This window comes from Scomber japonicus, chromosome 14 (assembly GCF_027409825.1).
Source record: "Scomber japonicus isolate fScoJap1 chromosome 14, fScoJap1.pri, whole genome shotgun sequence".
Classification (NCBI taxonomy): Eukaryota; Metazoa; Chordata; class Actinopteri; order Scombriformes; family Scombridae; genus Scomber; species Scomber japonicus.
In genome coordinates, this window is record NC_070591.1 from 20,409,538 (window position 1) to 20,435,681 (window position 26,144).

The following is a 26,144-nucleotide window of genomic DNA, read 5'->3' on the forward strand; positions in this document are numbered from 1 at the left end:
AATATATGCCAACAGTTGTTGTTCGGAGAAAAATAAAGCCTTCCAAAATGAAACCCAAATGCTGGGGCTTGAGTAATGTATCCTGAGTTATGATCTATGATTGAGTACGGTGGGGTTTCTGGGCAAAGCTTGAAATTAAATTGGCCTTTCTATGCTGCATGGCTTGAAATTCCAAAGCAAAAATCCCAAGATGCCAGAAAATGATGAATTCTATCAGTCACTAAGACCTGCCATGGTATAAGAGACAATTTTCCATTACTGAAGTGGCAAAAGATTTCAGCTATGAACAGAAGGAAGAAATCTTGCTCATGTAGTGCTATGTGAGGGCTTATCTGACTGACGGGTGAGTGTGTCAGGACTTAAGGCTGGATGTGGATACACGCTATAGGCCAAACCTAGCACTGGGGAAGAAAAAAAATCTTATTCACAGGTTGTTTAAGCAATAGAACAAGAGAAGAACAATCATGTGGCATTGTCAAAAATCTTATACAGTATAAACAATGATCAGGATTCCATACAGTCTCTTCTTGGTCAAATATTGCCTAGCACAAAGAATCTAAAAAAAGGGTTAGGGTTATTCAATTGAGGAGCTGCCTCTGCTATAAAGGTATAATCGAAACATCATATCTGGCCTTGATGATGTGACAAGTAAAATACCTCTGGGCTCGTATGTCTAAGGTAGGATGAACTGTTAAGATAAGCTGCACATAATTTTGTATTATGGAGGAAAATGGCACAGCTGTGAATGAATGAATGAGCTACAGGCTACAGCATAAAGCCTATTTATAGGTATGCACTGGTATTTATTGCGGAGCAGACTATCCACCGTTCCTGCAATAAAACCATCTTTCTGATTAACCTCTAATTACCAAAATATGACTGTAGATTGTATTTTTTCTTATTTATGGAAATGATACCTAGTTTCTACCGTTTCTTAAATCTTTTTTAAAGCATGGTATATATTAAAAGGGTTGCTTTTTTTGTTGTAAATCTCCTGTTTTTTTTTTTTAGAACAGTTGTCAATGATAGCTTAACAAGTTTCGTCCATGTTCTGTGCTGACAACTAATTAGGAAGCAGTTTGCCAGAGTCCCTGGATTAAATGTAATCAGCAGCAGGCCTTAGAAATGTCAAGCAGGCAGGTCTAGTGGCACATAAGCATCAAAGGTTGAAAAAGGATTTGCTTCAACAAGAGTACAGGCCTTTGCTTAAAAACTGTGGTTGGCTTGTGATTTGTAAATCAGATTTCTCTCCTGTCATTTTTCAATTCATTTGCATTTTAAGGACATTAGTTCCTAGGTTGAAGCTACTTACGGTGTTTCTCTTTATGAATAAGACAAACTAAATGTGTTTTGCCTTTAGGTTATATCAGATTCCTCTATCTAGAGACTGCCTTTGCAGCAAATCAACTAATAACAACTAATAAAAATACTGCTAATAATAAAAAAAGATATTGATCATTGTAGGGAATTGCTTTGTTTGTCCACCTCATCAGGGTGGTCAGAGGTTAAAGGTCAGTTATGGAACAGCAGACCTTGAACTGGCCTTCCCTCTTACTATGTCACCCTGCTGACCTATGTGTTATCAATGTACTGTATTAAAGGGCTCAAATATGACCCCCTTTGACCAGTGTGACAGGTTAGACACTGTGGTAGCAGGAACCGGGCTTAGTCCAGGTGTACTTCCTATGAGCTACAAATATTAGCAAACCCTGTGACAGGAAATTAAATGGACAGCATTTTTGGTTTTTGCTTTTTTTGTCTTTACCATCTGTTTCTTTAGCTTCTAAATGCTCAACTGTGTTTACCAGCTATTATGTTAACTGTGTCTGCTTGTCATTTGGTGCAGAGCAGGTAGTGTACAGCAGGTTTTTAGAGCTTTTGATGCCTCCTACAGCCAAAACCAATGCTAGAAGAAGAACGAGAGTGAACCCAAACTGTTAAATTGTAGCCAGACAGCTTAACTTTGTGCTGAAACTCAGTATAAAGCTCCATAAAGCCAAGCGGACAGGCAGAATCTAGTGATAATTCTCTGAAGGTCCATCATTACAAGCAACACTGTACACTGTCATTAAATACACTATAAAAATATTGATTAGAACCACTTCAATGCAGCTCTAAAAATGTATTTGTATTCAGTTTAATCAGTTACAGTAATTTAGTTCCACCAATGAGTGATGTTCAGTGAGATAACCTGAGACACAAATATACACAGTGGATCTTTGTGATCTGTCTTTGTAGGATGCTTTAGCAGAAATTGGTAGTTGTGTCCGAAAGACAATTGAGTTATGGTGGTTAAGGCAGCTCTGATTCCCATCCAGTTAGCTACCAGCCCCTACCCTCTTTTTTAGATAAGGAAACAGAGTTGCAACTTGTGAAAAGGGTTAAAAACTCATTATTGTACAGCAGATGTTTTTTTTTTCTTATCCAGATGGCATATCAGTCTATTGATACAACACATTAAGTGTGATTTATGTTAGCAGTGGAAAATGAAGCATCCCTTTTAAGAAAATAAGTGACAAAGGTGAAGGCCAAGACCACATTTCCTTCCTCTTAAAATGACATAAAATTTTAATGGACAACTGCCAGCCAATCAGAAAAAAGCATTTCCTGTGACCATAGAATCATAATTAAATTCATTCTAGCATGCAATTTTAATGGGATACATCAGTTTCTCATGGTTTGTTCATATTTTAAGCCATTTTTATGCCATCTGCCTTAAAGGACCAACAAAAGGCAAAATAGATTCATTCATAATTTAGGGATTGCACTCAACATGAGAGCTCTGTGTCAAATGTCTTGCATGGAGACTGCAGATTCACCCATTTAAAATATTCAGAAAATTACTGCCTTCACTGCCTATGTTGCATCCCTGCTCCACATCTTTGCATAACACTGTATATACATAGCATGTACATGGTTTCTACATACAATCTGTAAATGCAAGAGAGAACACAAACGTCTACACCCTGTAACTGTTGAGATGTGCCAGTTCAATGTCAGATTTTCTGCAGACATTAATCAGTCATCCGGTGGCCCTTAACCAACCTTCCCACAAGGGTTTGTGAAAACTGATACACTTTTTGAGATATCCTGCCAACAGACAGACACACAGACAGATGGAATGGGGGCAAAAAACAGATAATAAAGCAAAGTTATCTTACCTGTGAAGCCGGGGGGGCATATGCAGGTGTACTGTGGGGGAGATGATGGCTGACCTGTTGTAAAACATGTGGCTCCATTCAAACACCTGTTTGGTTTTATCAGGCAGGCATCGCTTACATATTGACAAAACTCTCCAATCCATCCTGGGGCACAGACACACTGCAGGAAAACAGTGCCATAATCACGTGAACCTGGTATAATATACATTACACAACACGTGATATAGCAACAGCAATGCTATTTTCATTGTTTTGGCTCTATTCCAGCACACTGGATTTGACAATGACATTAAAGTTCTTCACTGTCATCTTTAGGGAGGTTTGGGAGTCTCCACAGTCATATTAGGTGAAAATAGAAGAGGGATCACAGTATTTTCACCTTTGTAACCATATAGAAAAAACTATATATGGTAATAAACACCTCGGTTGACACAAATCCCAAATAAACCCACATTTCTCTCTCTCACCTCTAATGGTGTGTATAGCCATGCAGAGATTTCTGTTGCTGCCTCAATAAAATAGAGGTGAATGGAATTTAGTTTCTTGTGCTCTGCTCGCAGCTTTAAAACATTTGTTAAGTCTGCAATAACTGAATTTTTGGCCACTTAGAGGCAACACTGATTATCACCTTTTAGGGTGATATGAGGAACTTGATTGCAAATAGTTGCTTATTTACACATCCAGCAGACACTGAGCTAAATTATTCATTTGGAGTCATGTTTGTGGCTCCCAGGTGAATACAAGTCCGTTATTCACTGTTCTTTTAGCTCTGCTTTTGGTCTGCACTAACCTCTGGCTTTTTCATGGCTAAATAATCTGTCAAATATTTGAAGCTGGGCAGGTGGCGTGGAGTGGGATTTAAAGCTGTTGCCAAAAACAACGTTGATTAAAGAGGTGACTAAACAAAAAAAGTAAGACAATGAGCTGAAAGTTTTCATCAAGGCAAGTTATTTTGTAGAAAGTAATTAAAAAGAAAACAGCTGATGATGAGGTGTGTGGACTACCCATAAAAACCAAGTAATTGTTCCTGGGAATAAAAGGTGCTCCAGGATTATTTAAATGTAACTTTTCAATGTTGTGAGCACCACAAATGAAATCGAGTCACAGATATTGAAAAATAAGGTAACATACATACTGGCCCAATGTTCTGGAGTATAGAGCCAAAACAAAACAGTCCTGCTCTGCAAATCTATCATAAAATCTGTTACTGTACATGTTATCTCTAGTTTTATTCTGTCCTTTAAGAGCATCTTGATGATGACAGTGGGCATTAAATAAGCAATCTACCCTTAATGAACTACCTAATGTTTTTTCGTACTGACAGGAAAAAAACACATCAAAAATATGAATAAAAATAACAAATTCATAAATACATAAATAAATAAGATAAAATAAAAAGAAGGAAATGGCCCATTTTCTGGGAACAACAATTATTGAAAATGTCTGACCCCCGTTGGAGACACACCAACACAAAGCAGCTTAAAGGGGGGGGGGGGGGGGGGGGGGGGGGGTTAGATTAAGAACACTCTCAGTGGTCTAATGGAACAAGACTGATGGAGAATAATTAGGAGCTATGGGGCATTATGGAGCAGTCTCAGGTGTTGTAAGAAAATCCAGACATTTGAGGAGACTGAGCAATAGAGAGGCAAATTAGACCAGAGCCTGTCTGTCTGAGCAATGCTTCCACATACTCACAATGATTAATGGGCTAGAATTGGATTACTACTGTCTGTAGCCATATCCCTCCAATGATGTTTTGTTATTCTCTTTGTTTTGTTCTATTAATGACAGGTTTTCTTATGCATAGAAATATGTAGACCAAAGATGGAAAGACCCTTTTTATGCAGTGCCTATTTTTTGATAAAAGCCTGATGTGTTCAAAAGACCACACATCCATTTCCAATTCAATGTTTAAAATTGTGCCAATCTGAAGCATTTGTCAGTCAATTGCATTCACTAATCAATGCATCATTCAAAAACAACACACTGAAATGCAAAGAAGATACATATTAATCATAGAAAATTGATTTAAAGCAACTCCCTTATATCATTCAGAAATTAAGACAGATTGTTCATCAGATACCAGTGCAGCACACAATACAGTATACACATATTGACTGTTTATAGCCCAATTTATGACTTGCTATAAATAATTCTTCATGGACTTCATTAGGCTAATTTTCATTTAAATGTCAAATCATGAAAATACTCTTTAGCAAAAGGATTCCAAAAATTCCCCCAACTTAAACAAAAGATTTATTGTAAACATCAGTGCTACTACTACTGCTATGAAGGTCTTCAGACTCTGCCCATACTGTAACATCCATTAAGGTGCAGCATGAGTCGTATTTTGTGGGCTTCTGAGTATTTCATTATGACTGAAACATTGAATTACTTACCTGATATCCGCCAATTACACTCAAGCACAATCCCTCATTTAGGCAGTTGATATTGAGCAGCCTGCAGTAGTCAATTATTTCTTCACAGTTCTTCCCGGAAAACCCTCGCAGACATCTGTTGAGAGGAGGTCAGTGTCATCAAAATCAATTCACCCTGAGCCTTGAACACTAACAAGCCATATTTTTCAGTTACAAGATTCATAGGGTTATAATTCTGTTTTCTGTAGGAGCAGTTTGTGATATGAACCAAGGTGAAATAGTTTGTTCAAATTATTCTTCCCATACTGTGTACTTTGACCTGTATTGGCATTTAAGTGGTTAACCTATCAGGATGAATTACAAATTATGCTTTCCTACAACTTTAATAAATCTTTGACCTGGGCTTAAAAAGTTGTTTTATAAATATGAGCAAAGCAGTAGTCCAGAAAACACTTTCATAAAATCCCAATTGTAAAAAAAATATCTTGTTTTGTATGTCACATGGGTGTTGGTTGAAAATCAATAGCATTATACAGTCATGTTTATAAGTATTTGAGTCATACAAGTGCAGGCTAGATAGCAGTTTAGTTATAGACAAACACTAACAGAAGCTCCAGTCTGTGTTAAAAACAGGTTTCAGTGTGATGATAAGTATCTAGAGGGCATCAAAGGCACACTGTAATCTAGTAGAAGCCAGTATCATCCAAGAGCCTTCATGAAGCAAATGTTTTAACACCAAATGCTTTTACTGGTTTAGAGTAGAGTTCCTATGTTAAAGGTTGAGAATGCTATGTTGAAAATTATATGTCCAATAAATCTGAATAAGATGATGTAATTTTTTAATTTAATAATAACAACAATAACAGCAACAACAATAATAATGATAATAATAATAATAATAATAAATAAGTATTATTAACTACTATTATTATTAAGATAAGGTCTGGCACTATTGGATATTCTTCAGATTGTTAACAAATCCCATTAAAACACCAAAATAAAACACTTTCTTATTTCTTAATGTTTTCTGATTTCATTGCCATGCTCATACTGAAAATGTCAAGGTTTAAAAAGGGCTCATTATATTGTTTTATTGTACAGTTTTATTTTTCAAAAAAAGGCTCATTAATTTCCTAATGCACCTATGCACTGGGCACTGTAGTTTTTAGCAATATTCACTCAAACAGAAAGTAATAATGCATTTGCTGCAGATTAAAACAATTTGATGCTCAGCTGAGTGTTTGATGCACTATGACAGTTTATAAAAGGAACCACTCAAATTAAACTACAGTGCACATGTTCATCGTATTGAAGGAACATGTCACTCAGTGTGGTTCACAGATGTGTTTAGAGTAGTTTTTTGGACAACAGTGGAGCTCTATGGCACAGAGGAATACGCTATACCTGGCTTTAGCTGCACAGGAACCACTTGTGTAATGTATAAGATTCATTCATCATTGGTTTTGGTCTTCCTATGGGATTCATCGATAATAAGAAAAATACAGAATGTCACCAGTTAACAATGAGGCGGCTTGAGGTCTGCCTCACAGGTGTGTGTATAATAGGACCAGAGCTTTTAAGTGAATGTAAATCCTAATCACATTAAAAGGTGGAGGGAAGAAGAAGAAAAAAAAGATCAATTTTTATTCACTCTCAGTGGGAGACATATCTAGAAAGGGGACTATAAGAGTGGCCTCTATTAGATCCCTGTATGCATTTCACCTGCAGACATAATCTTTTCCCTTGGACACACAGGTGGCATTGTTGAGACACGGTGATGAGCTGCACAGGTTCTGCTGCCTCCTGCATGCTGGGACCACATTACCATCTGCACAGACACATTCAGAGGCCTGCATACAGAGGCAAAACAAACCAGGTCACCTGCTCACTTGAGAAAATAAGGTTAGATTCTACAATGGTATGTACATAAGATCACAGACTAGAGTACAGCAACATAATCATTGGAAGAAATATACACTGTAGTTGGAAAATGTGGCTTGATAATTATTTGTTAACTGATCTCTATAATTATATATAATTGAATCAAAGTACTCAAGTAAATCATAGGGGTATATTCAAGTTTTAATATTGGGAGAAACTAATAAACACTGATCCTATAAATTAAAAGTTAAAAAGGGAGTTCAATTTCATATTCAACTTCTAGAGTAATATCTGTGTCAAGCAGTGGCAATATCAAGCATTATGTTGATAAATGCCCCTTGTCTGGTGTACTCTGGTATTCTTAGGTGGGTTATGAAAATGTGTAATGCGCTCAGCAAACTGCAATGAACAAAAACAAAGGTCGGAGAAAGACAATTAGAGCATTACTGTATTTCCTCTAGTGTATCCTCAACAACATTAGAGGGACTACCACCATTGAAAAATGTATGACCGCAATACCATTTCCAGTGAAAGGTGAAAATTGCAGCAGGCATCCAATTACAAAAAGCTTTTGAAGAGAGCCATTTCAAATTGGCACTTAAATATGCGCTAGGTCATTCAATCAAATTGCTAGAGGAAGCAAACACTCTTTCCCTTAGCTCATCTTCAGGGGGGAAAAATATTAATTGCTGTTGCAGCCTTCAGAATGAAGCCATCTGATCTTGTTTCAAGACACTATATTAATTTCCATGTGCCATTTCTTGTTTATGTCCCACTGAGATAAAACAAATAAGGAAAATTAAGTCCTCACACGCACCCCAGCAGTGCAAATTTGTTCCTCCTGACATCCATATGACATGCAATCCACATCCACACTGGAGTCACAGTAGAGGCCCCAAAATCTTTCTGGACAATGACAAACAAACCCTTCGGGGCTCTCTTCGCATGTGCCACCATTTCTGCATGGATTTGGATCACAGGTGGCTTTTCTCTCACATGCCGGGCCTGCAAAACAGATAGTACAACATTACTACACTGTGCTCTACCCTATACTATTCAGGCTGAGGCAGGTATTTACATCTACAAACTAAAATTGTATTAAAAGCATGTCAGCAGCCCAGTATACATTCACAATCTACATTAAACTATTAAACCTCAAGCAGCATGGAAACTGGAAACATGAAACAAGCAGGAAATCACATCAAAGCAACCTGACCAAGTTCATGCCAGAAAAGACATGATGTGATGTATAATCCATGGAGGAGGAGGCTGATTGACACATTTTATCAATAATTACACAGGATGGAGGCATGTGCAGGGCCCTCTCTTGTCACTATGCATGTAAAGTGTAAATACAGTTTAAGCAAATATTCTCACAATTAAACTAAAGGCGAGAGAAATTGCATATTGCTGTCAGAATTTTATCTTGGCCTCTGATTGATGATGGAAAAGAACTTAACTGCCCATTTTATAAAGCATCACACTAAAGCCAACCAACCAAACCAACTAGAAAATAATTACAACCACCAATATTTTAACAAGCTAATGGAGACAGTTCTCAGCACTGCATATAAAAGAGAACTGTATTGGCAGTATTTTGTTGTGCAATTTTTAACCATTTCATTTGACAGAAACTAAATGTGCAGTGAAAAATATGCCAAATGTCCTAAAAGGCTAATACAATGAATGATTAGGTGTGTTTCACATAGGAACTAGAAATGCATGGATTTGACTGGAAGCTATAAACAAGGAGTTGAGTGTTGTTTATGTGCCGCCCGCCTAGTGTTTTTTCTGCTTAGTCCTTGTGATGGAGAATCGCCTCTATCTCGGGGTGTTGTACTTCACGCTGTGTGTGTGTGTATGTGTGTGTGTGTGTGTGTGTATGTGTGTTTGTGGAGCTATTGTCGGTCTGTAGCTGCCATCCAGTTAAGTCAGGTCAACACATAGCATTAATATAAATGAGCATTTGGGTAGGCACCATAATCAGGCACACCAGTTGCCTGTTGTGATATGGCAGTGTAATACATAAACATATAGTAATGTGATGGCTGTCACTCATCTGTGTTCTGCTCAGGATTTTGGCTACATCATTTTAGGCTTTTACTGAAACTAGGAGCCATTCTGATATTTAGCTCAGTAAATGCCAATTGATCCATGTTGTGTTCACAGATCATCAAATAGTCTGTTCATGTATGTTCAGCATCCAGTTAGTCATTTAAGGTGTGGTATATAAGGGACCAAGGCACCAGTGATTGGTCTGCTGCTCTGTATGATGGCTCCACACAAACACTATAACCAGTGAAGCTGCTTTTAGCCACTATACTACCTGATGTTTGACTGACTCATGTCTCCCTTGCATATTTATTCATCTTTCTGCATTTAGATACACTTCTTACTGTACTGTAACTAATTACTTCTTGCCAATTTATTTTATCTTATTTATCTCATGATGTTGTAATACACTCACTCACTCAATCATTTAATTGCATGCTATTTAAATTGCCTCTCTATTTTAAAGCTGCTCAACAAATAAATGTAACATGCCTTGCCTCTCAACATGAGCGTATAGACAACTAAGGAAATCATAATGTATCATGTCTCAACATGTACTTAGTTGTCTCACAGAAGTTTTATCTTCTATGTTATTAAATGCTTATCACTTGAATAGCTATGCAGCTACTTGTTATCCACCACCTGCCACCACTATAATATTTTTATCATCATTTATGAGACGTAACATTAACAGATGTAGTCTTCTGAAGACTATTGCAATTCTTAACAATTTATATATAAATAAAACGTATATATTAGGATGCTGATCTGATAAACTATTCAGTGAAATAATGATTTACTGAAAAAGCAAACAGATAAATAATATAAGGGTTCCCAACCTGAAAAGTGTTTTAATCCTGTATGTACACTAAAAAAAGGTGTTACTTCTATACTAAATGGTAAAGATAAATAAGTTATTTTCATGGAGGACGTTTACTGAACTGTACGCTAAGTAGTCAGTGCTGCAGCCCAGCTCATAAGCGTGTGAAGTAAGCTGTAGCCAGTAGTTTTTCTAAATACTGCAGTGCCACAAGACTTTCACCGGCAGCAACTTAACCACAGATAGTGTACTGTAATGCCACAGTGACATTGTATGCAAAGGATAAAATTAGAAGGATGAATTCACTGCAGGTTCAAGGTGAATCAAAATTTGATGTAATTCCCTGGAGAGGGTTTTCATTTTTGTGTTCTTCACAAGGTGCCTACACATTTATCTTTCCAACGATTCTTTCTTTGCATATTTTCTTTAATCCCCCTGCTGATACAAGTGCTCGTGTCCCAGAGGCTCCTCACAGCCTCCTCTGCGGGCATCAATCTTACTGTGTACAACTTCAGGGCTTGCATTTGCCTCAGCTCGTATTCCACTAGAAATTGGGTTTTAACCAGTTCACTCAAAGTTGCACCAATACAAACTAGTACATTTCCATTTGTTACATACAGTAGATTTATGACACACATGATGGCTGTAGTACTGCCTGCACTCAAGAGAATTATAGTTTAGGTTATGTATGGTTTAATATAACTACTTTTCTTTTAGGATGACTTGTATTTATGCCAGCATTTGTGTATACTACTGTTCTACTGATCTCAAATGCTCCCATTATTGCAGTGAATATGAACTGTAGTGATTCAACATTATGTCTAATGTTATAATTATATTGGTTAACAAGGGTAATAACTGCATATACATAGTGCAAATTAAACTTTTAAAATTTGATATTACTACCAACAAGATTAAAACAAGATGAAAACAATTAACACCTCATACCAAAATGGAAATGGCCCTGTAAAGATGGTAATACCTCGCAACAATTACCCTAGAGGTAGAGCAGAGGAGAGTCAAATCAAAAGAAAATCTCATTTGAAACGTCCCATGAGTTTGGCTCATTATTCTGTGCGCATAGACTTTGGCCTATGAGGGCAGCCAGTGCTGGAGCAGCCACTAAACTTCTGGTTGATTAATGAGGGAACTGCAGCAGGGAGGTAGAGGAAGCAAGAGCTCCACAGAACTCCCAAGAAGCTGATGGGACAGCAGGACACCATGACTATGCGACAGCACCCAGCGGAGTCTGCTTACTTAAGAGAGCAGCGGCAATTAACGTAAATTAGATCAAATCTGCAAAGGCAGAGGGGTGCATATAACTCACCAATTTATCAAAGGAATTATCAATTTTTAATTCAGACAAGGCCAGACATCTTTACAGTGCCAATAGTTTTGTCTGGTGTTAGTGGTCCAGTTACTTGCACAAGGAAAAAGGCCCATTCTTTTTCTCTGCTAAATGTTTGGTAATTACTGACTGCTTGGCTTAAACATTCCTTGCATTTTGTTGAGCAATGCATTATATTTCTTTAATGATACAGAGCTAAAGCTAATGCAATTTTTGAACATTTTAGTGGCAACAAAGTGTATGAATATATTTTAGGACAGTTTTAAGAAGAAGAAGAAGAGCATTGCTTTTCATAATAAATTTCATTAGCAATAATTTAAATATACAATATTTCAATGATCAAATTCATCAAATACTTGGTAAAGCATTCTTCATATATGGAAGGATGAACGCAAACCAATATTGTTCCCTTACAAGGATTTTCTTGTGATCTGGTCTTTTCATCTTGTATAAGTTCTCTGAAATACTTAATGCTACCACCCTCTGTGCTCCTATGCTGCACAAGAGCTACATAAAGACACGTTGTTCTTCTAGGGCCTTAATCTGCTCTTGTAAAATCAGCTGCCAGACAAAATTGGAAGGAACCTTGAAACCGCATCTCCAAAATAATAAGATGAAAGCATGGGCCGGACTTTAAAAAGCAAAGCTATGACACTTCAAGACTGCTGCCAGGACAAATTGTACTCCGACCAATACAATGAATCAATGTGAAGAGCCACCTGCAATTCTTTTTTTCCTCAAGAAAGTTCATTGCAGGCATGTTTTTACAGCAGACAGTGATATCCAGGGCAAGTGGAGGAGTATTCAGGTCTCGTAACCCATTTGTGTGTGATACCCATTAACCTAACTGTACGTTACTGGAGCAAATGAGACTCATTACCTAAATAATGGGTGAAGCGGTAATGTCTCATAAACAAGCTCACCAGATCACGAGTGCCACCCAATGCTTGAAGATGAGTCTTTAGCCCCAGTCCAAATCACATAGCAAGAAAAACAATTTGGCTGCCAATGAAAACACGTTACAGTTGTGTCTTATACATGAATCATTCATAGAGAGAGGAATTGGCATACAAACAATGCTTTGATTTAGTTAAATTGGGTATTGTTAAATGATTCACACATTGAAAAGAACAAAATTATTTTCATAAAATGCAGTTATTTGTAAGCATAGAATCTGCATGTTAAGCCCACTATAAAATATATATTTGATCGGTTTCTTCTTTTTGAATTAGGGTCAATACAATAAGGTTGTTGCACTTTAACTAAGCCTTCCTTCTTTCTATGGACCATACCTTTTGAAAGCTAACAGAAGTTGACCAGTGTCAAAGTTCTGACCTCATATGATGAGAAGAAACAACATACTATAAATTACATTTTAATTGATTGCTGTAAACCTTTGTTTTATCAACTGTGATACAGTCAGTTAGCCAGCAGTTAGTCTTGGCTTTTTACAACTGCATGTTACTGGCCGTAACATGAGGTTTTAAAGTATATGATTTGAAGCAGCCAATCCATATAACATCAACAGTGGGACCAAGTTTAAAGGACCAGTGTTTTAATGTGGTTTAATGAGTGTATAATCACCTGGAAATAAGAAAACAAGTCGTTTTTGTTACCTTATAGAATGAGTTCTTCATATCTACATAGGGAGAGGGTCCTCTTCCACAAAGCCTGCCACAATTCTATAGTAGCCCAAAACATACAGACCAAACACTGGCTCTAGAGAGGGTCTTTTGCATTTTTAGTGAGTTTTGCGTCCACTTTAGCTTGGAAGGGGAGGGGTTGAGGGGCGGGTCACGCTGTTGGTTGCAATCTTCAACCTCACCGTTGGATGCCACTAAATCCTACATACCGGACCTTTAAATCCCATGAGGAAATAGTGAACTTTTATACTAAAATGGCTTTTGTAGTTCTTAGCTTTGACCTTTTCCAAAGATAGTCGCCCCGAGGCAAATTACACAGTCACATAAATGGAACCAATTTTCCCCCACTGCCTTTGATAAGTAACAAATCATGAAAAAACTGGCTGTGTATGATTCACCTGTCAGGGATGAACACTGCGCAATTACATTCAAAGATCAGGTTTTGTTGTCATAGTGACTGACAATCTATCTATTTATTCATCTATTTATTACCATGCTACCAGCTGAATAAGGGCTGCTTACCAGAGAATCCTGTGTCACAGATACATTTGAAGGAGGTAGACGACATTTGAACGCATGTCCCATTTTCACAAATTCTGTCACAGTTTTCTTTCCCAATGACTTCAGAGCAGTTAACTCCTAAAAACAAATGACAGTCAGTTGACTTCTTCACAGAAACACAGAGATAGAAAAAGACATGTGAAGTTTGTGTTCATGCACAGAACCCTAGTGCTATTTATTTGAATTTCTAATTATCTAAAAGAGCACTGCTCTTAGCACAATAATGCTGCTGCAAATAGTACATGTTGGCAGCAAAGAGATGAAGAAACAAGTCATTTGGAATTCAAGCTGTTCTAATATGAATTCTGTTTTCCTTACATGTGAGTGTTAATCTGATAAGGGTCTAAACTGAATAACTATGTGTCCTATAAATATGTAATTGGAGAAGGCGGCTTGCATTACATTTAAAGTTACATATATATTCTTTCAGTTCTGTCATTTCTGTCTCATGTATCAAATTAGTGTATTCTTAATTAAACAATTCTCTCAAGCAGACATAACTCAGAGGTAAAAATCAATGAAGTACAGCATATGTTCAAATGTATTTAGATGTAGCTCTAATTTTAACAAGAGAGCTCAACAAATGGGATGAGTGAGTTTTGTCCTTACCTGTAAAATGTGGAGGACACAGACATTTATATGTTCTGTGGTTTGGATCTGTGGATCCATTACTTAAACAGACTCCTTTGTTTTCACATGGGTTGTCCAAACAAGCATCAAACTTCTCACAAAACCTCCCGGAGTAGTGGTGGTGGCATCGACAGTAGTATGCACTTTCCCGGTGGCCTGTTTGACAAACACCATTCCCCGAACACAGTCGAAGCAGAGGAGAAGCCTGACAAAGCTGCGTTTTCACAGACACATTGAGCCTTAAGCCGAACTTGCACAGCTGTGTATCTCCCTCATGCAGAGCGATGAAGTAACGGTGACCCGGAACAAGCCACTTGGCCTCCACTTGCTCACTCCCGTTTACATTGTGAGGGGAAAGAAACTGATCTTCTCTTTGACCATTTGTGGAACAGCTTTCAAAGTTGTCTTTTGACACATTGAGGATTCTGATGCCATATGACTGCAGCGTTTCATCAGCGGCCATCATCAGTTTGTCTCCGTGTTGCAGTTGAAGTGGGCATATCTGTGGGAAGTTAAAAGGTTGCCCACTAGACTCCTCTCCCTCCTGAGAATCCCAACACTCTGCTACGCTCCTACAGATGTTTCCCACGAGTGTCCAATTCATTTGGACTGAGTGTTGTTTAAGGTGCCACTCAAGTGAAGCTGGTCTGTTGCAAATAGTTTTGCAATCAATCAAGTGGACAGTACAGCTCACAAAAACAGCAATCAAACGGAACAAAGATGTCTCCATGTTTCTTCTGTCTTCCTATTTAATCCAAACCAATCTGGAGTTGTTGACTTGTGTGATTTGGAGAATGGCTGAGGCAAATTGTGTGTATTGTGCTTCATGAGATAATGTTCCATGTAGCTCAAGAAGTCCACATGATTGGAAATAACCTGAAGGAAATAAAGATGTTAATGATTTTTGTACAAGAAAAAAACATTTCTATAAAACTGAAGATGTTTAATGACTTAAAACTTGATGAAAACTATGCTAGGAAGAAAATATTTAGACAGAATACTATTATGAGGATTTTATTTCATTGTAACACATTGACTAATGGCTTCAGCGAGTCTGGTATAGCTGTTATAATCATATGCAGTGCTGCTGACCACCTAGTGTGTCACAGCAGCCTCTGCCTCCCTGAGGTTTCAACAGAGAGTGACAATGTCAGATAAAATATTCTCCCTCCCTTGCCGGTGCCTGATACCTCAGTGTCAGGCAGTGAGATGAGTTAAAGCAGACAGCATTGTCTTTTTCCCTGAGGCCCTTTTTTTTTTATACGCATGCACAAGATAAAACAACAAAGTAGAGAAGCTTCCCTGCAAGAAAAAACTCTGCTCCTTGATCAGCTCACAAGGGCTGATATGAATAACTGCATGGTGATAAGTAATAAAACGCTGAATATGGAACACCAATATCAATAGAAGGGGGAGTGATAAAGTGAATGAGATTGCAAGTATTGTCATAAGGGCTGTGCGAGCACCCAGAGGATTTCATTTACATAAGATGAGGTTGACTATTGTGTTTCCCTGAACAAATCGGAAAGCTGTCCCCTGATTTTAGTAGTTAGTCAGTCAAAATGTAATTATGTTTAAATTCTAATCAACAGAACAAATATGTCATTTGTTTGTGTACAATGTCGTTTTTGCAGGATATTTACTGCACTAGTAGTTTTCTTTTCTTCAATATTTTAATATTAACAATGTATTACATGACAAATGACAAACCTACAGAGAATTATCACCCAAGTGTGCAACTTCTTAACATCTCTTAACTCCCTGCTTTGTCTTTTTGGGGCCGACATTCAGCAAAAAAAAGCTCAACAATTCCACTCAACACAACTTGCCCCGGCTACACAAACAGTTATCAACTAACTGGTGAACATAATGGAGCTTTAGCAGCTGAAGAGCCTAACGTTTACCTCAGCAGTAGGTGGAAACCAAAATTGAGCTAAAAGGAATGAGAACATTTAAATTATGTTGACACACGAGTACAAATGAATGATAATGATGCTCTGTCTCTGCTGGATTTGTAAACAGGCATCTGCTCACAATATTAACATTATGGGCCCCATTTTAACGATCTATAGCGCATGGCTATGCCTTTGGGGCATATCCAAATCCACTTTTGCTACTTTAACAGTGGAAAAATGGTCACTGCACCAGGCGCATGGTCTAAAAGGGATGGAGTTAAGTCCCCTCATTAATCATAGGCGTGTTTTGGGCGTAACGCGCGGTAAACCAATCAGTGTCATCTCCCATTCCCTTTAATATCCAGGAGCGCTGTCACATTGGCGGATTGCTATTATAAGAGCACATTTACCCAGCAATGCGTTTCAATAATATAACATGAGTTACTTTTGCTGAAAGGAAAGTTGGCTGATGAGCTGCTAACACACCCATATGCACACACACTGGTGCAAGTGCATTTGCTATTTAGACAACTTGGGCGCAGGGTGAGAAAATGACAACTGCGCCAGGGGAAACTAACAAAGACACATGCGCCACACCCGCCATCCGCTGTGCGCCAACCCGCAAGAAGGGGCCCTGAGAAGGCAATACTAAGTTAATGTTGTGTTTACAGCTTGCTGTGCTGCCCCCTAGAGCTCAAATAATTCATTAGTGAAGGTTCAATTGGGAAAGCCAATCAGGAAATCCAATGTCTAACTCAATGTCCTGACCAAAACAGGAAGCAGTAACAAGGAGTTACAGACTATTTAGAACAGACAGGATGAAATGTACTGTAAGATCATAATTTAACGAACAAGTAATTACAAAATCATAAATAAATGTACTATTAAGGGCCATACAAAAGATTTTAAAATGTAATAAACCAAAAACAAATGATTAAGACCAACACATCCAGATTCTAACACGCCCCCAGAACACTGACAGTCACAACAGTTTGTGCAGTGTTGACTGACATCAGTTGCACATCATCAATTTAAGAGGGAGGTTACACCTGGCACCGCAGATTAGTCATTTCATAGTACCTACAACAATTCAATAACACTGACTGGGTAAAAATACATATAATAATACAATGAACCCATTTTCACCTCGTCTACTAATCATAACAAGAGCTTGGTTACCACACTAGCAACTGCTTCTCAAAAATCTATAATCCAAAATTGGAGCACAGAGAGAGAGAGACAGCTAGGGTAAAAAAAGGGAAGATCATTTTATATCACGGCGCATGTGACAGCAAACTGGCAATGTCTACAAACAGCATGAGTAATAGATTGATGCAAGAGGAAACATTGTGACCAAGGAGAAAAAAATACAGGAGGAAATATTACCATTTTTTCCCCCAATTTCCACAGATACTGTACACAGCAAGGACGCAAGTGTGCAAAGCCTGGTGGATTATATATTAGTCAGTGTATTTTATCCTAGTATTGCATTTTCACACTGACATCAAATGCACTGCTGCTAATTTGTCATGTTTCAAAGTGAGATATCTAGAGGCTGTTTCAACCCTACACAGTCTGAATGATGAATGATATTTAGACCCTAAAGATAATTTATCCTTCTTAATTGTGGCATGGTTCACATCAATTTCATCTGAATTACGCTCAATACTAATTCATACTTTTAGAGAAATCTATACTCTTGGGCCAGCGCTTGAATAAACAGGTTTTCTGGGATATTAAGATGCCTTAAAGATATTGATCAGGTAGGATTAACCTGAGGGCCAAACAGAGGAGTGGTTCAAGTAATAAGGGCCACAGGGTTAGAAGCAAGGTCATGTATGTGGGGGTCAACTAATTGTCTTCCAAAGCCTCCTGCTTTCATTACAGCTCAGTTCAACACACATTTTAGGATGCCAATCACGCAGGTGTGCAGAGGGCAATGGATCAAGGGGAGCTGTGTAAATCCTCAAATGATAGAGACAACCGGGAGGACACAACAAATTATCACATCAAGCTGGTGAGCCTACATGTCACTTGTTTGTCATACGAGACAAAAATCAGGTTATTAGTATTATTATTTTAACAATCAATTCATTGTTTAAGTAAAGATTAACTGGTTCAGCTTCTTAAATGTGAATATTTGGTGTTTCTTTAAGTCTTTTCTATGATAGCAAAATGAAAATCTTCAGGTTTTGGATTGTTAGTTGGACAAAAATCATTTGTGTTTTTGGGAAATTAATTATGGTGGCCATTTTTCACTGTTACACATTGATTAATCAAGAAAACTATCAGCAAATTAAACAGTAATAAAAAAATAATCAACATGTGGCCCTGTATTTAAAATATAGGCTTCATATTTGCCATCTCACATGACAGTTTGATCATAAACTAGGCCACATCTGAGAACATTTGGCTGCCATCTAATGAGAAAAATTACATTTTCCTTTTTTCGACACGAGTAGCAAAGTTTGGCTCATTAAGCCGACAGTGCAATGCGGAGACAGCAATGAAGACGTTCTCTGGTGAGTGAAGCAAAATTGCTAGTTACAGTATAATGGCACTCATGCAAGAATGAGGACACGCAGGTGTAAGTTGAGACAAACATTGTTGAGATAAATAGTGCAAGACTCCTTGTATATGGTAATTTCTCATTATGATTTCCTTGATTCAAAACTTCTAAAGCCCTGACAGCTGCAGTGACTGAATGTTGTGGTGCGTTTGTTGTCGTGCTGTATTTATGTATACTGCACTTCTGTTTGCCTGCTCGGGGACTGGGAATGACTTCTTGGAAGGTTATGTTTGTGAAAAAAGCTATCAATTCATGCTGTAAGCTTCTCAAACTGATGAAATCTGCTGCTTTTCTACATATTCCCCTGAAAACATTCTTAAAAAAATCATGAATAAATCTCCACACCTCAATGAAGATGCTGAAATTATTAAATAAAAGTAAAAGTAAATCATTGCTTCAGTTATCACAGCAGATGACTCAAGGTACAAGTTAGATGAACTTTACGACAGCATAACAGAGTCCATTGTCTTTTTTTTTTAGCTCACCAGTAATTGGTATGACAGCGGCATCATTTTTCATCGATGTACCAATCCATTCTAAAAGCCCAGTCCTTTCTCTTTGAAAACTAATACAATCTTTGGGAAAATGATTTCAACTGAAAAAGTCTCACTGTAAAGTAAACACGCAGACTTTAAATCAACTGGCACCAAACCCATTCCTCTGTCCATAGACTGTTAAACAGTCTATTTCTGACAACACTGCGGTGATGGACTGCGATGATGTCCCATTTCAGAGTTGGTTTGAGCAGAAAGAGGTCAACAGCCATCATCATTAAGTGTGGTGGAATACCCACATGTTTTTGAACACATTTGCAAATCAAAACCATTTAAGCTCAAAGATTTGTGATGATGGACCTGAAATATTATCATTATTTAATCATGCAAAACATAATAACTTGGATATCCTACAGCTAAACTTCAAACCCATAAAAATCTGTTTATTTTTGCTGCTGCATTACCAGCAGGACGCCACAGAAACAGCACTGAGCCATTGATGTCACTGCAGAGCCACTGGAGGACTGATTAGCGAAACACCAGCAGGCTGCTGGCCACAGCCGCTGCCGGCCTGATCACTTGTGCTCCCTGGGCAGCTATCTGGATCATCACTAATCAGTTATAACACTGATGAGCATCCGGGCCCCGCAACCCTGAAAACTAACCTCCACATCAATTTCCCAGCTTTAAGTGCAGTAATTGAAGCCAATGGCAAAACCAATTTTAACTCAAATTTCAGGCCCATTTCATGAATAGCTAACATTAAATCACAAGGTAATAGCAAAAAGGAAATTGTGTCATTTTGGTTACATGGAAAGTTAGTTAACTTGTCTACTTTACCTACACCAATATAACCCTTTTTTTACTTTCTTTGTTCTCTATAACTCCAAGGAACATTTCTTAAAGAAGTGCAACTACAGGACTTTTCCAAGACTATAATACCTCAAAGCAGGTATAACCATGGGTTAAATTAGGCCAGAGCCAGCAGCAGCACAGCTTCACCAGCATGACTTCACCTCTATGAATTGCTCATTTTTGTTTGAGGCAATGCCTTCATCAGTCACTAGCCCCCCTGTAGGATAGTCTACATTGTTTCCTGTTTATTTGGTACTCTGGAGAAGAACCTCAATAAAGCAAGGCTGTGTGTCTTTGTTTGTTTGTAACACTTGAGCAGTGCTTAGGGGAATTGTGGTTTATACTCTTTCAGCCACATAGAGCCTTAAGGTCTGGATAAAGGAAATAGAGCAGGTCTAAGAGAATGCATGGTCACATAATAATGATCCAGTTATATGTTAGAATGTGGTTCATCCAAAAAACTGAAAATTGCTCTTTTCTTTGGCAGTGGTGGCCAATTCATTCTGTGAATTAAATGTTTTGTTCAGTGATTGTTTTATACTCACCAGCACTGTGCTAGTTGCTCTCTGGTGTTAACAGGTGTGGTTGTGTGTTCCACTCACTTCAATCAGGCATTACACACCTTCACCAACCCCCTACCACCCGCTGCTCCTGAAACCTCTAGTGCACTTGTTCAAAAAATAATCAGTCCCTCTTTTGTTAGGATTTTTTCAGTGCTTATCTCGCTCTCATGTGAATTGAAACTCAACACACATGGAGCAAAGAGGCCTACACCTGCCAAATCTGATGAACCGATATGTGCAAAGTGAGAATTGGGTGACAGAGGTGAAGTTATCAGGAAAATGTTTAACAGCCTCTCAGGGTTTAGAGGCTGATGCACTGAACATAAGCATACAATTCAGTCCCACCACCAAGAGGCAAGAATACAGCCAATCCAGCATTTGTACAGTAGATCAGAGCTACTGCAACTCACACATCTAACAGGTGTAATTTATGCAGCAAATTAAATATGCAAGTAAGCATGTAGGAGCCCTGAAGTTTCTGCTGATTACCTCTACAAAGGAGGTTAAATTTTCACTCCTGCTCACTTGTTATTTGACAAGCACACAAGTACTTGTTATTTAACAAGTGAACAGAATGTCTCAAAAACCTCTTATCAGATTTCAATTACATTAGGTGAAAGGTTTGGCCGTCAGCCGAGAAACAACTTTGATTTGTTTTTTGGTGCAGATCCAGATCCATTTGTGGATCAGAGAACCTTTTTTTTTAAGTATTAAACACTGTGCAATAGTGCATTTTCATGGCTGTGGTATTTACTTGAATTTACAATACAGATCTGGATCACCTTGTTTACTTTAGTTCCAGATCCACAGTTAACATTTTACGTCTAAACATTTTCAATCATTAAAATTGTTTTCACATTTTGAGGATTGCGTACCCTTGCCAGATGTATTTTTGTCTCTTATTTTAACTCATTTCCTTTTCAAATTCACTGCAAATCATAACAACATCATCCATAAAAAGCCAAATGCTTCTCGTGTCTATACAAGTAGGTCACATCTCACTGTTGACCCAAATTAACATCATGGACCAGGCAAGGTGTTTGAATTTTGATCACCTTTGGCAGGAGGGGAAGGCAGCCTCATCACCATCACTGGGCCCTTGTGACGACCACATGGCCTCACTGTGTCTCTATTGTAATTCAGCAGTAGGTTCATAGTGATATATGCTAACTACTGTAAAGCATGTGTCATTCTGCTGTAAAAAAAAAAAAAAAAAAAACTGCACAGCACACTGTCCTCCCAAATGCTCTGAGTAGGCAAGTCTACATCCCAGTCGAAGGGAGTTCCAATCAAGTCTATGAAGAAGCTCCACCTGCTCTGTCCTGCCTGTTAGAGTGAGGATGAAACTGACAGAAGACTGGCCAGCAGCTACACTTGCTTCTCATACATTGTATCTAAAGCAGGCCAACAGCCAATAGGTCTGCATTAAACAACAGCTTAGCATTAAACTCAACCGACATGTCTTAACTGCCCCCATTCTGCAAAACGATAGGCCTGGCTGGGATTTACTGTGGACTGGTAATCTGACTAGTAGGGCGCATTCAGGACCATCTGCTGCAACGTCTCTGCTTCAACGTCTCTGCTCCCTGGTTAACGTCGTGTGTGTGCTGCATGCTCACCATTAAGTTGAGAAGGTGTTCCGCCCTTGAACGGCGACTTGTAACATCTTTTTTTTTTTTTTTTTGGCGCGTTTCTTACTCAGAGCTGAGACGTGTTTCTCCCTGGGGAATATGACAGCTGAGGCGTTCAGGCGCACACGGGAGGAGACATGTTGCTAAGGAAATGTGATCAGACGCTGAGAGCTGAAGGCGTGTCTGCCGGCTCAAGAGATGGTCCTGTGGGGCAGGACAGGGCGGGGATTCAGCCTGCCTGATTGATTATTTAATTAGGCTAAACTAAATATTCATTAGCAAAGCTGACTCATTATCTTGTGTAAATAACTGAAGCTTATGGAGCAGCCCTTGGGTCATCTGAGAAAAAAAAAAAGTAGGCTACTGTCGGTTGAGAAATCTCATAATCCATTCCCATGGATTTGTAAACTGTGCCCTCGGATTTGCAATTCATATAAATATAATGTATTTAATATAAGTTTAATATAAAATCATCATTCTTTTTAAAAAAGTAGTCTTCCTCAAATCATATTGAGCCGTGTGTGTGTGTGTGTGTGTGTGTGTGTGTGTGTGTGTGTGTGACTGTGGACTCCATGAATACACAAAAAATCTTAATTATTTTAAAAATAAAAGTAAAATTTTAAAGAAAATAAAAGGTAACTCAAAGTGGACTGACTTTGTCTGCATAGCAATGGCTGACCATCATGGGTCATGTAGCCTCTAGCAAAATAACTGAGAAAAATCTGTGTGCACCAAGGCCACTGGTTATAGATCTTAAAGGACAGTCTATAAAATGTATGTGCAGATTTCTAAACCTTGAGTAAAGTTTTATCTGTGGGTCTTTTTTTTCTCAGCTGACCCCAGGAGGACTCCGTAGGGTGCCATATTGGTCCGACAGCCCATTATTCCAAAACCCCAATTGTTCGAAAAACTTCCCATTGGACCCCATTAGTCCAACGGCCCGTTTTTTTTCCGAAAGCGAATGCTCAATTTTGCAAAACCCGTTGCTCTGAAAATACACACTCTCCCTGGAGTTTTCTGCCCCTAATATCTTTGTGTGTTTTGACGTGCAAACCTTAACCCTTACTCTTAACCTAACCTAACCCCCTTCAATGGCAGGCACCACAGACACAGCTAGCAGTCACTGAAATCCAACAACTCCAGAGTGTGTATTTTCAGAGCAGCTATCACACCAGGGAGCTGCACTGCAATCAGTCTTGTACTGTTGGTTGCTGACCAACAATACAAGCAAGGGGTTAAGTGCCTTGCTCCAGGGCAATTTGCTGGTGGCTGCCGAGGGAGAGGAGAGTGTTGGTCATTTACATTCCCAGCCCAGATTCCTCCAGCTGGCCAGGGATCCAACCTGCAGACTGTCCATTCATGAACATGTGACATAACTGGACTGCTACTGCTGTCTGTCAGCACACTGGCTCTCAGGAAATGGAACAAGAAAAGTATTTAGAGAGACATTTTCCCATCACATTTCACAAAGTCACTAAAGTTTCAATGACATCATCTATATGGGTGGTGGGACAATGTTGTCTTCATGAATGGGAAACAGATAAAGAGTCTGATAAACATTTATTTATTTGATTAACCTTTGTGTCGTCCTCCCTCAAATTGACCCTGCTGTTTTGACTGTTCCTTCTTTCCTTCCTTCTTTCCTTCCTACCTTCCTTGCTTCCTTCCGGCTGTCCTTCCTTCCTTCGCTCCTTCCTTCCTTCCTTCCTCCCTCCTTCTCTCTTCCTTCCTTCCTTCTGTCATTCCTTCCTTCCTCCCTCCCTCCTTGTCTCCTTCTTTCCTCCCCATTACCTTCCTTCTTTCCTCTGTCCTTATTTTCTTCCTTCCTCCCTTCCTCTTTTCCTTTCTCTCTCCCTACCTCCTTTCTTCTTTCATCCCTCCCTCCTACCTTCCTTCTTTCCTTTCCTTCCTTCCTTCCTTCCTTCCTTCCTTCCTTCCTTCCTTCCTTCCTTCCTTCCTCCTTTCCTTCCTTATTTCCTTTCCTCCCTTTCTTCCTCCCTCCTTTCCTTCCTTCTTCCTCCCTTCCTTCCTTCCTCGCTCCTTTCCTTCATTCTTTCCTTTCCTTTATTCTTCCTCTCTTCCTTCCTTGACTCGAGGACAACAGGAGGGTTAAAAGCTGTTTGAAGGTAAAGGAAAGAAAGTGTGTTTCAGAAACATTTAATGAATTTCTTCAAAATAATTCTCTGTGCCATTTTACTACAATCAGTGTACACATTTTTATAGGCACATGTCCAAAGCACTGGCATGATTCTTTGACCCACTTTTAAGCGCCCCCGCACACCCCCACCTCCTCTTAGTTGAGGAGCAGTGCGCAAGATGACAGATGTTTTTATAAAGGTCACTGGCTTCTGTCACACCTTACTTTTCTTGATTGTTTGTTCACAGTAGGATTCACAGCACATTTCATTTTTACAAGTCTCTCTGTGGTTTATGCCTTATACCCAGTGCACCCTCGGCAAGTATTCACCCTGCAGAAGCTCTGCAAATAATAGTCTTGTCAGTAGTCAGTTTCAAGTAATTTCGGGATCAATTTTAGGATGACTGTTCTTATCAAAATACATCAGCATGAAGGACTTGCCTGACCTTAAGATTTGACATATTCTATCTCCCATGCTTATCTTGGTGAAAGACATTTAAGTTCTCGAATTTGGTTTGCTTCCCCGCTGTGACTAGATTAACGAGCTGCCCTTTTGCTTGTAGCGTTGGCCATATTTCCCGCAGCTTTAGGTATCTTCATTAGATATAGAAATATTGACCTTCAATGCTTTTTATGAGAATGTATAACAGGGAAAAGCAAACATTTATCTATATAGCTCTGCAAACTATTCTCATCAGTCCACATCTTCTTGTACTGTGCCAAGCTCAGTGCTGGTATTTTATATTGTACACTTTGTTCAAATGTGAAGAATATGTTTTACATTTGATGACTACTTTCTATATTTCGTTACTATAAGTCAATATACAACCAGCGCGGTGACACACACACACACACAAACAAAAGTCATAGCATGGGCATATTTTGTGACTGCATCTGTAATTCTGCATTATCACAGTCACTAGAAATGAATGGATAATAGTTCATTTATTGTATGCCAATAAAATATAATGATTTTGTGATTATATGATTTGTTAGTTACAATAATGGGGTTTAAATGCCACTAAAATAGGGATCAGCTTTATATACTTTTTTTTTTAACAAAACTTACATTTATTTCTTTGTATTATTCCAACATACAAAGAAATCTTAAGAAAGTTTTATTGACAATACAACTAATAATATATATAAGTCATCTGGTGTACATATAAAGTCAGATAATGTATCTAAAGTAGTGCTTAACAACTGAAGAGTGTAGTTTATTCAAATTAAAATGACTATTAAAGAGTTGCTAACAAATTGTTAAGTGAAATTTTACAAGTAAATCAAACAAGAGTTGATGATAATCGACCAGTAATCATTTCTGGTCCTCTTTAGCACCTTGCTGGAGGTTAGAAAGTCTATGGGCTTGAAGCATTTTACTACAGTATGTGCTGACTCAACAACTTGTTAATCAAGTCCACAGTTATGCACACACAGTCAGCTCCATGGAGCCCGCTGAGAAATACTGGGATCCCTCTTGAATATAGATATAATTAGATTGTTGCACAAGTTCTCGCTGGCTGAAT

General features: G+C 38.5%; 1 protein-coding gene across 1 annotated transcript in view; it reads right to left on the reverse strand.

Moving 5' to 3' along the window:
- The window catches only part of eys (eyes shut homolog), a 152,644-nt gene extending 137,440 nt beyond the window's left edge, over positions 1 to 15,204 (reverse strand). The window contains exons 1-6 of the mRNA XM_053332550.1: positions 14,454 to 15,204; positions 13,806 to 13,922; positions 8,343 to 8,425; positions 7,262 to 7,389; positions 5,561 to 5,675; positions 3,162 to 3,321 (exon numbers count right to left, since the gene is read on the reverse strand). Coding sequence (XP_053188525.1) covers positions 3,162 to 3,321; positions 5,561 to 5,675; positions 7,262 to 7,389; positions 8,343 to 8,425; positions 13,806 to 13,922; positions 14,454 to 15,204 — 1,354 coding nt within the window. The remainder of the gene's footprint in view (positions 1 to 3,161; positions 3,322 to 5,560; positions 5,676 to 7,261; positions 7,390 to 8,342; positions 8,426 to 13,805; positions 13,923 to 14,453) is intronic.
- Positions 15,205 to 26,144: the final 10,940 nt, after the last annotated feature.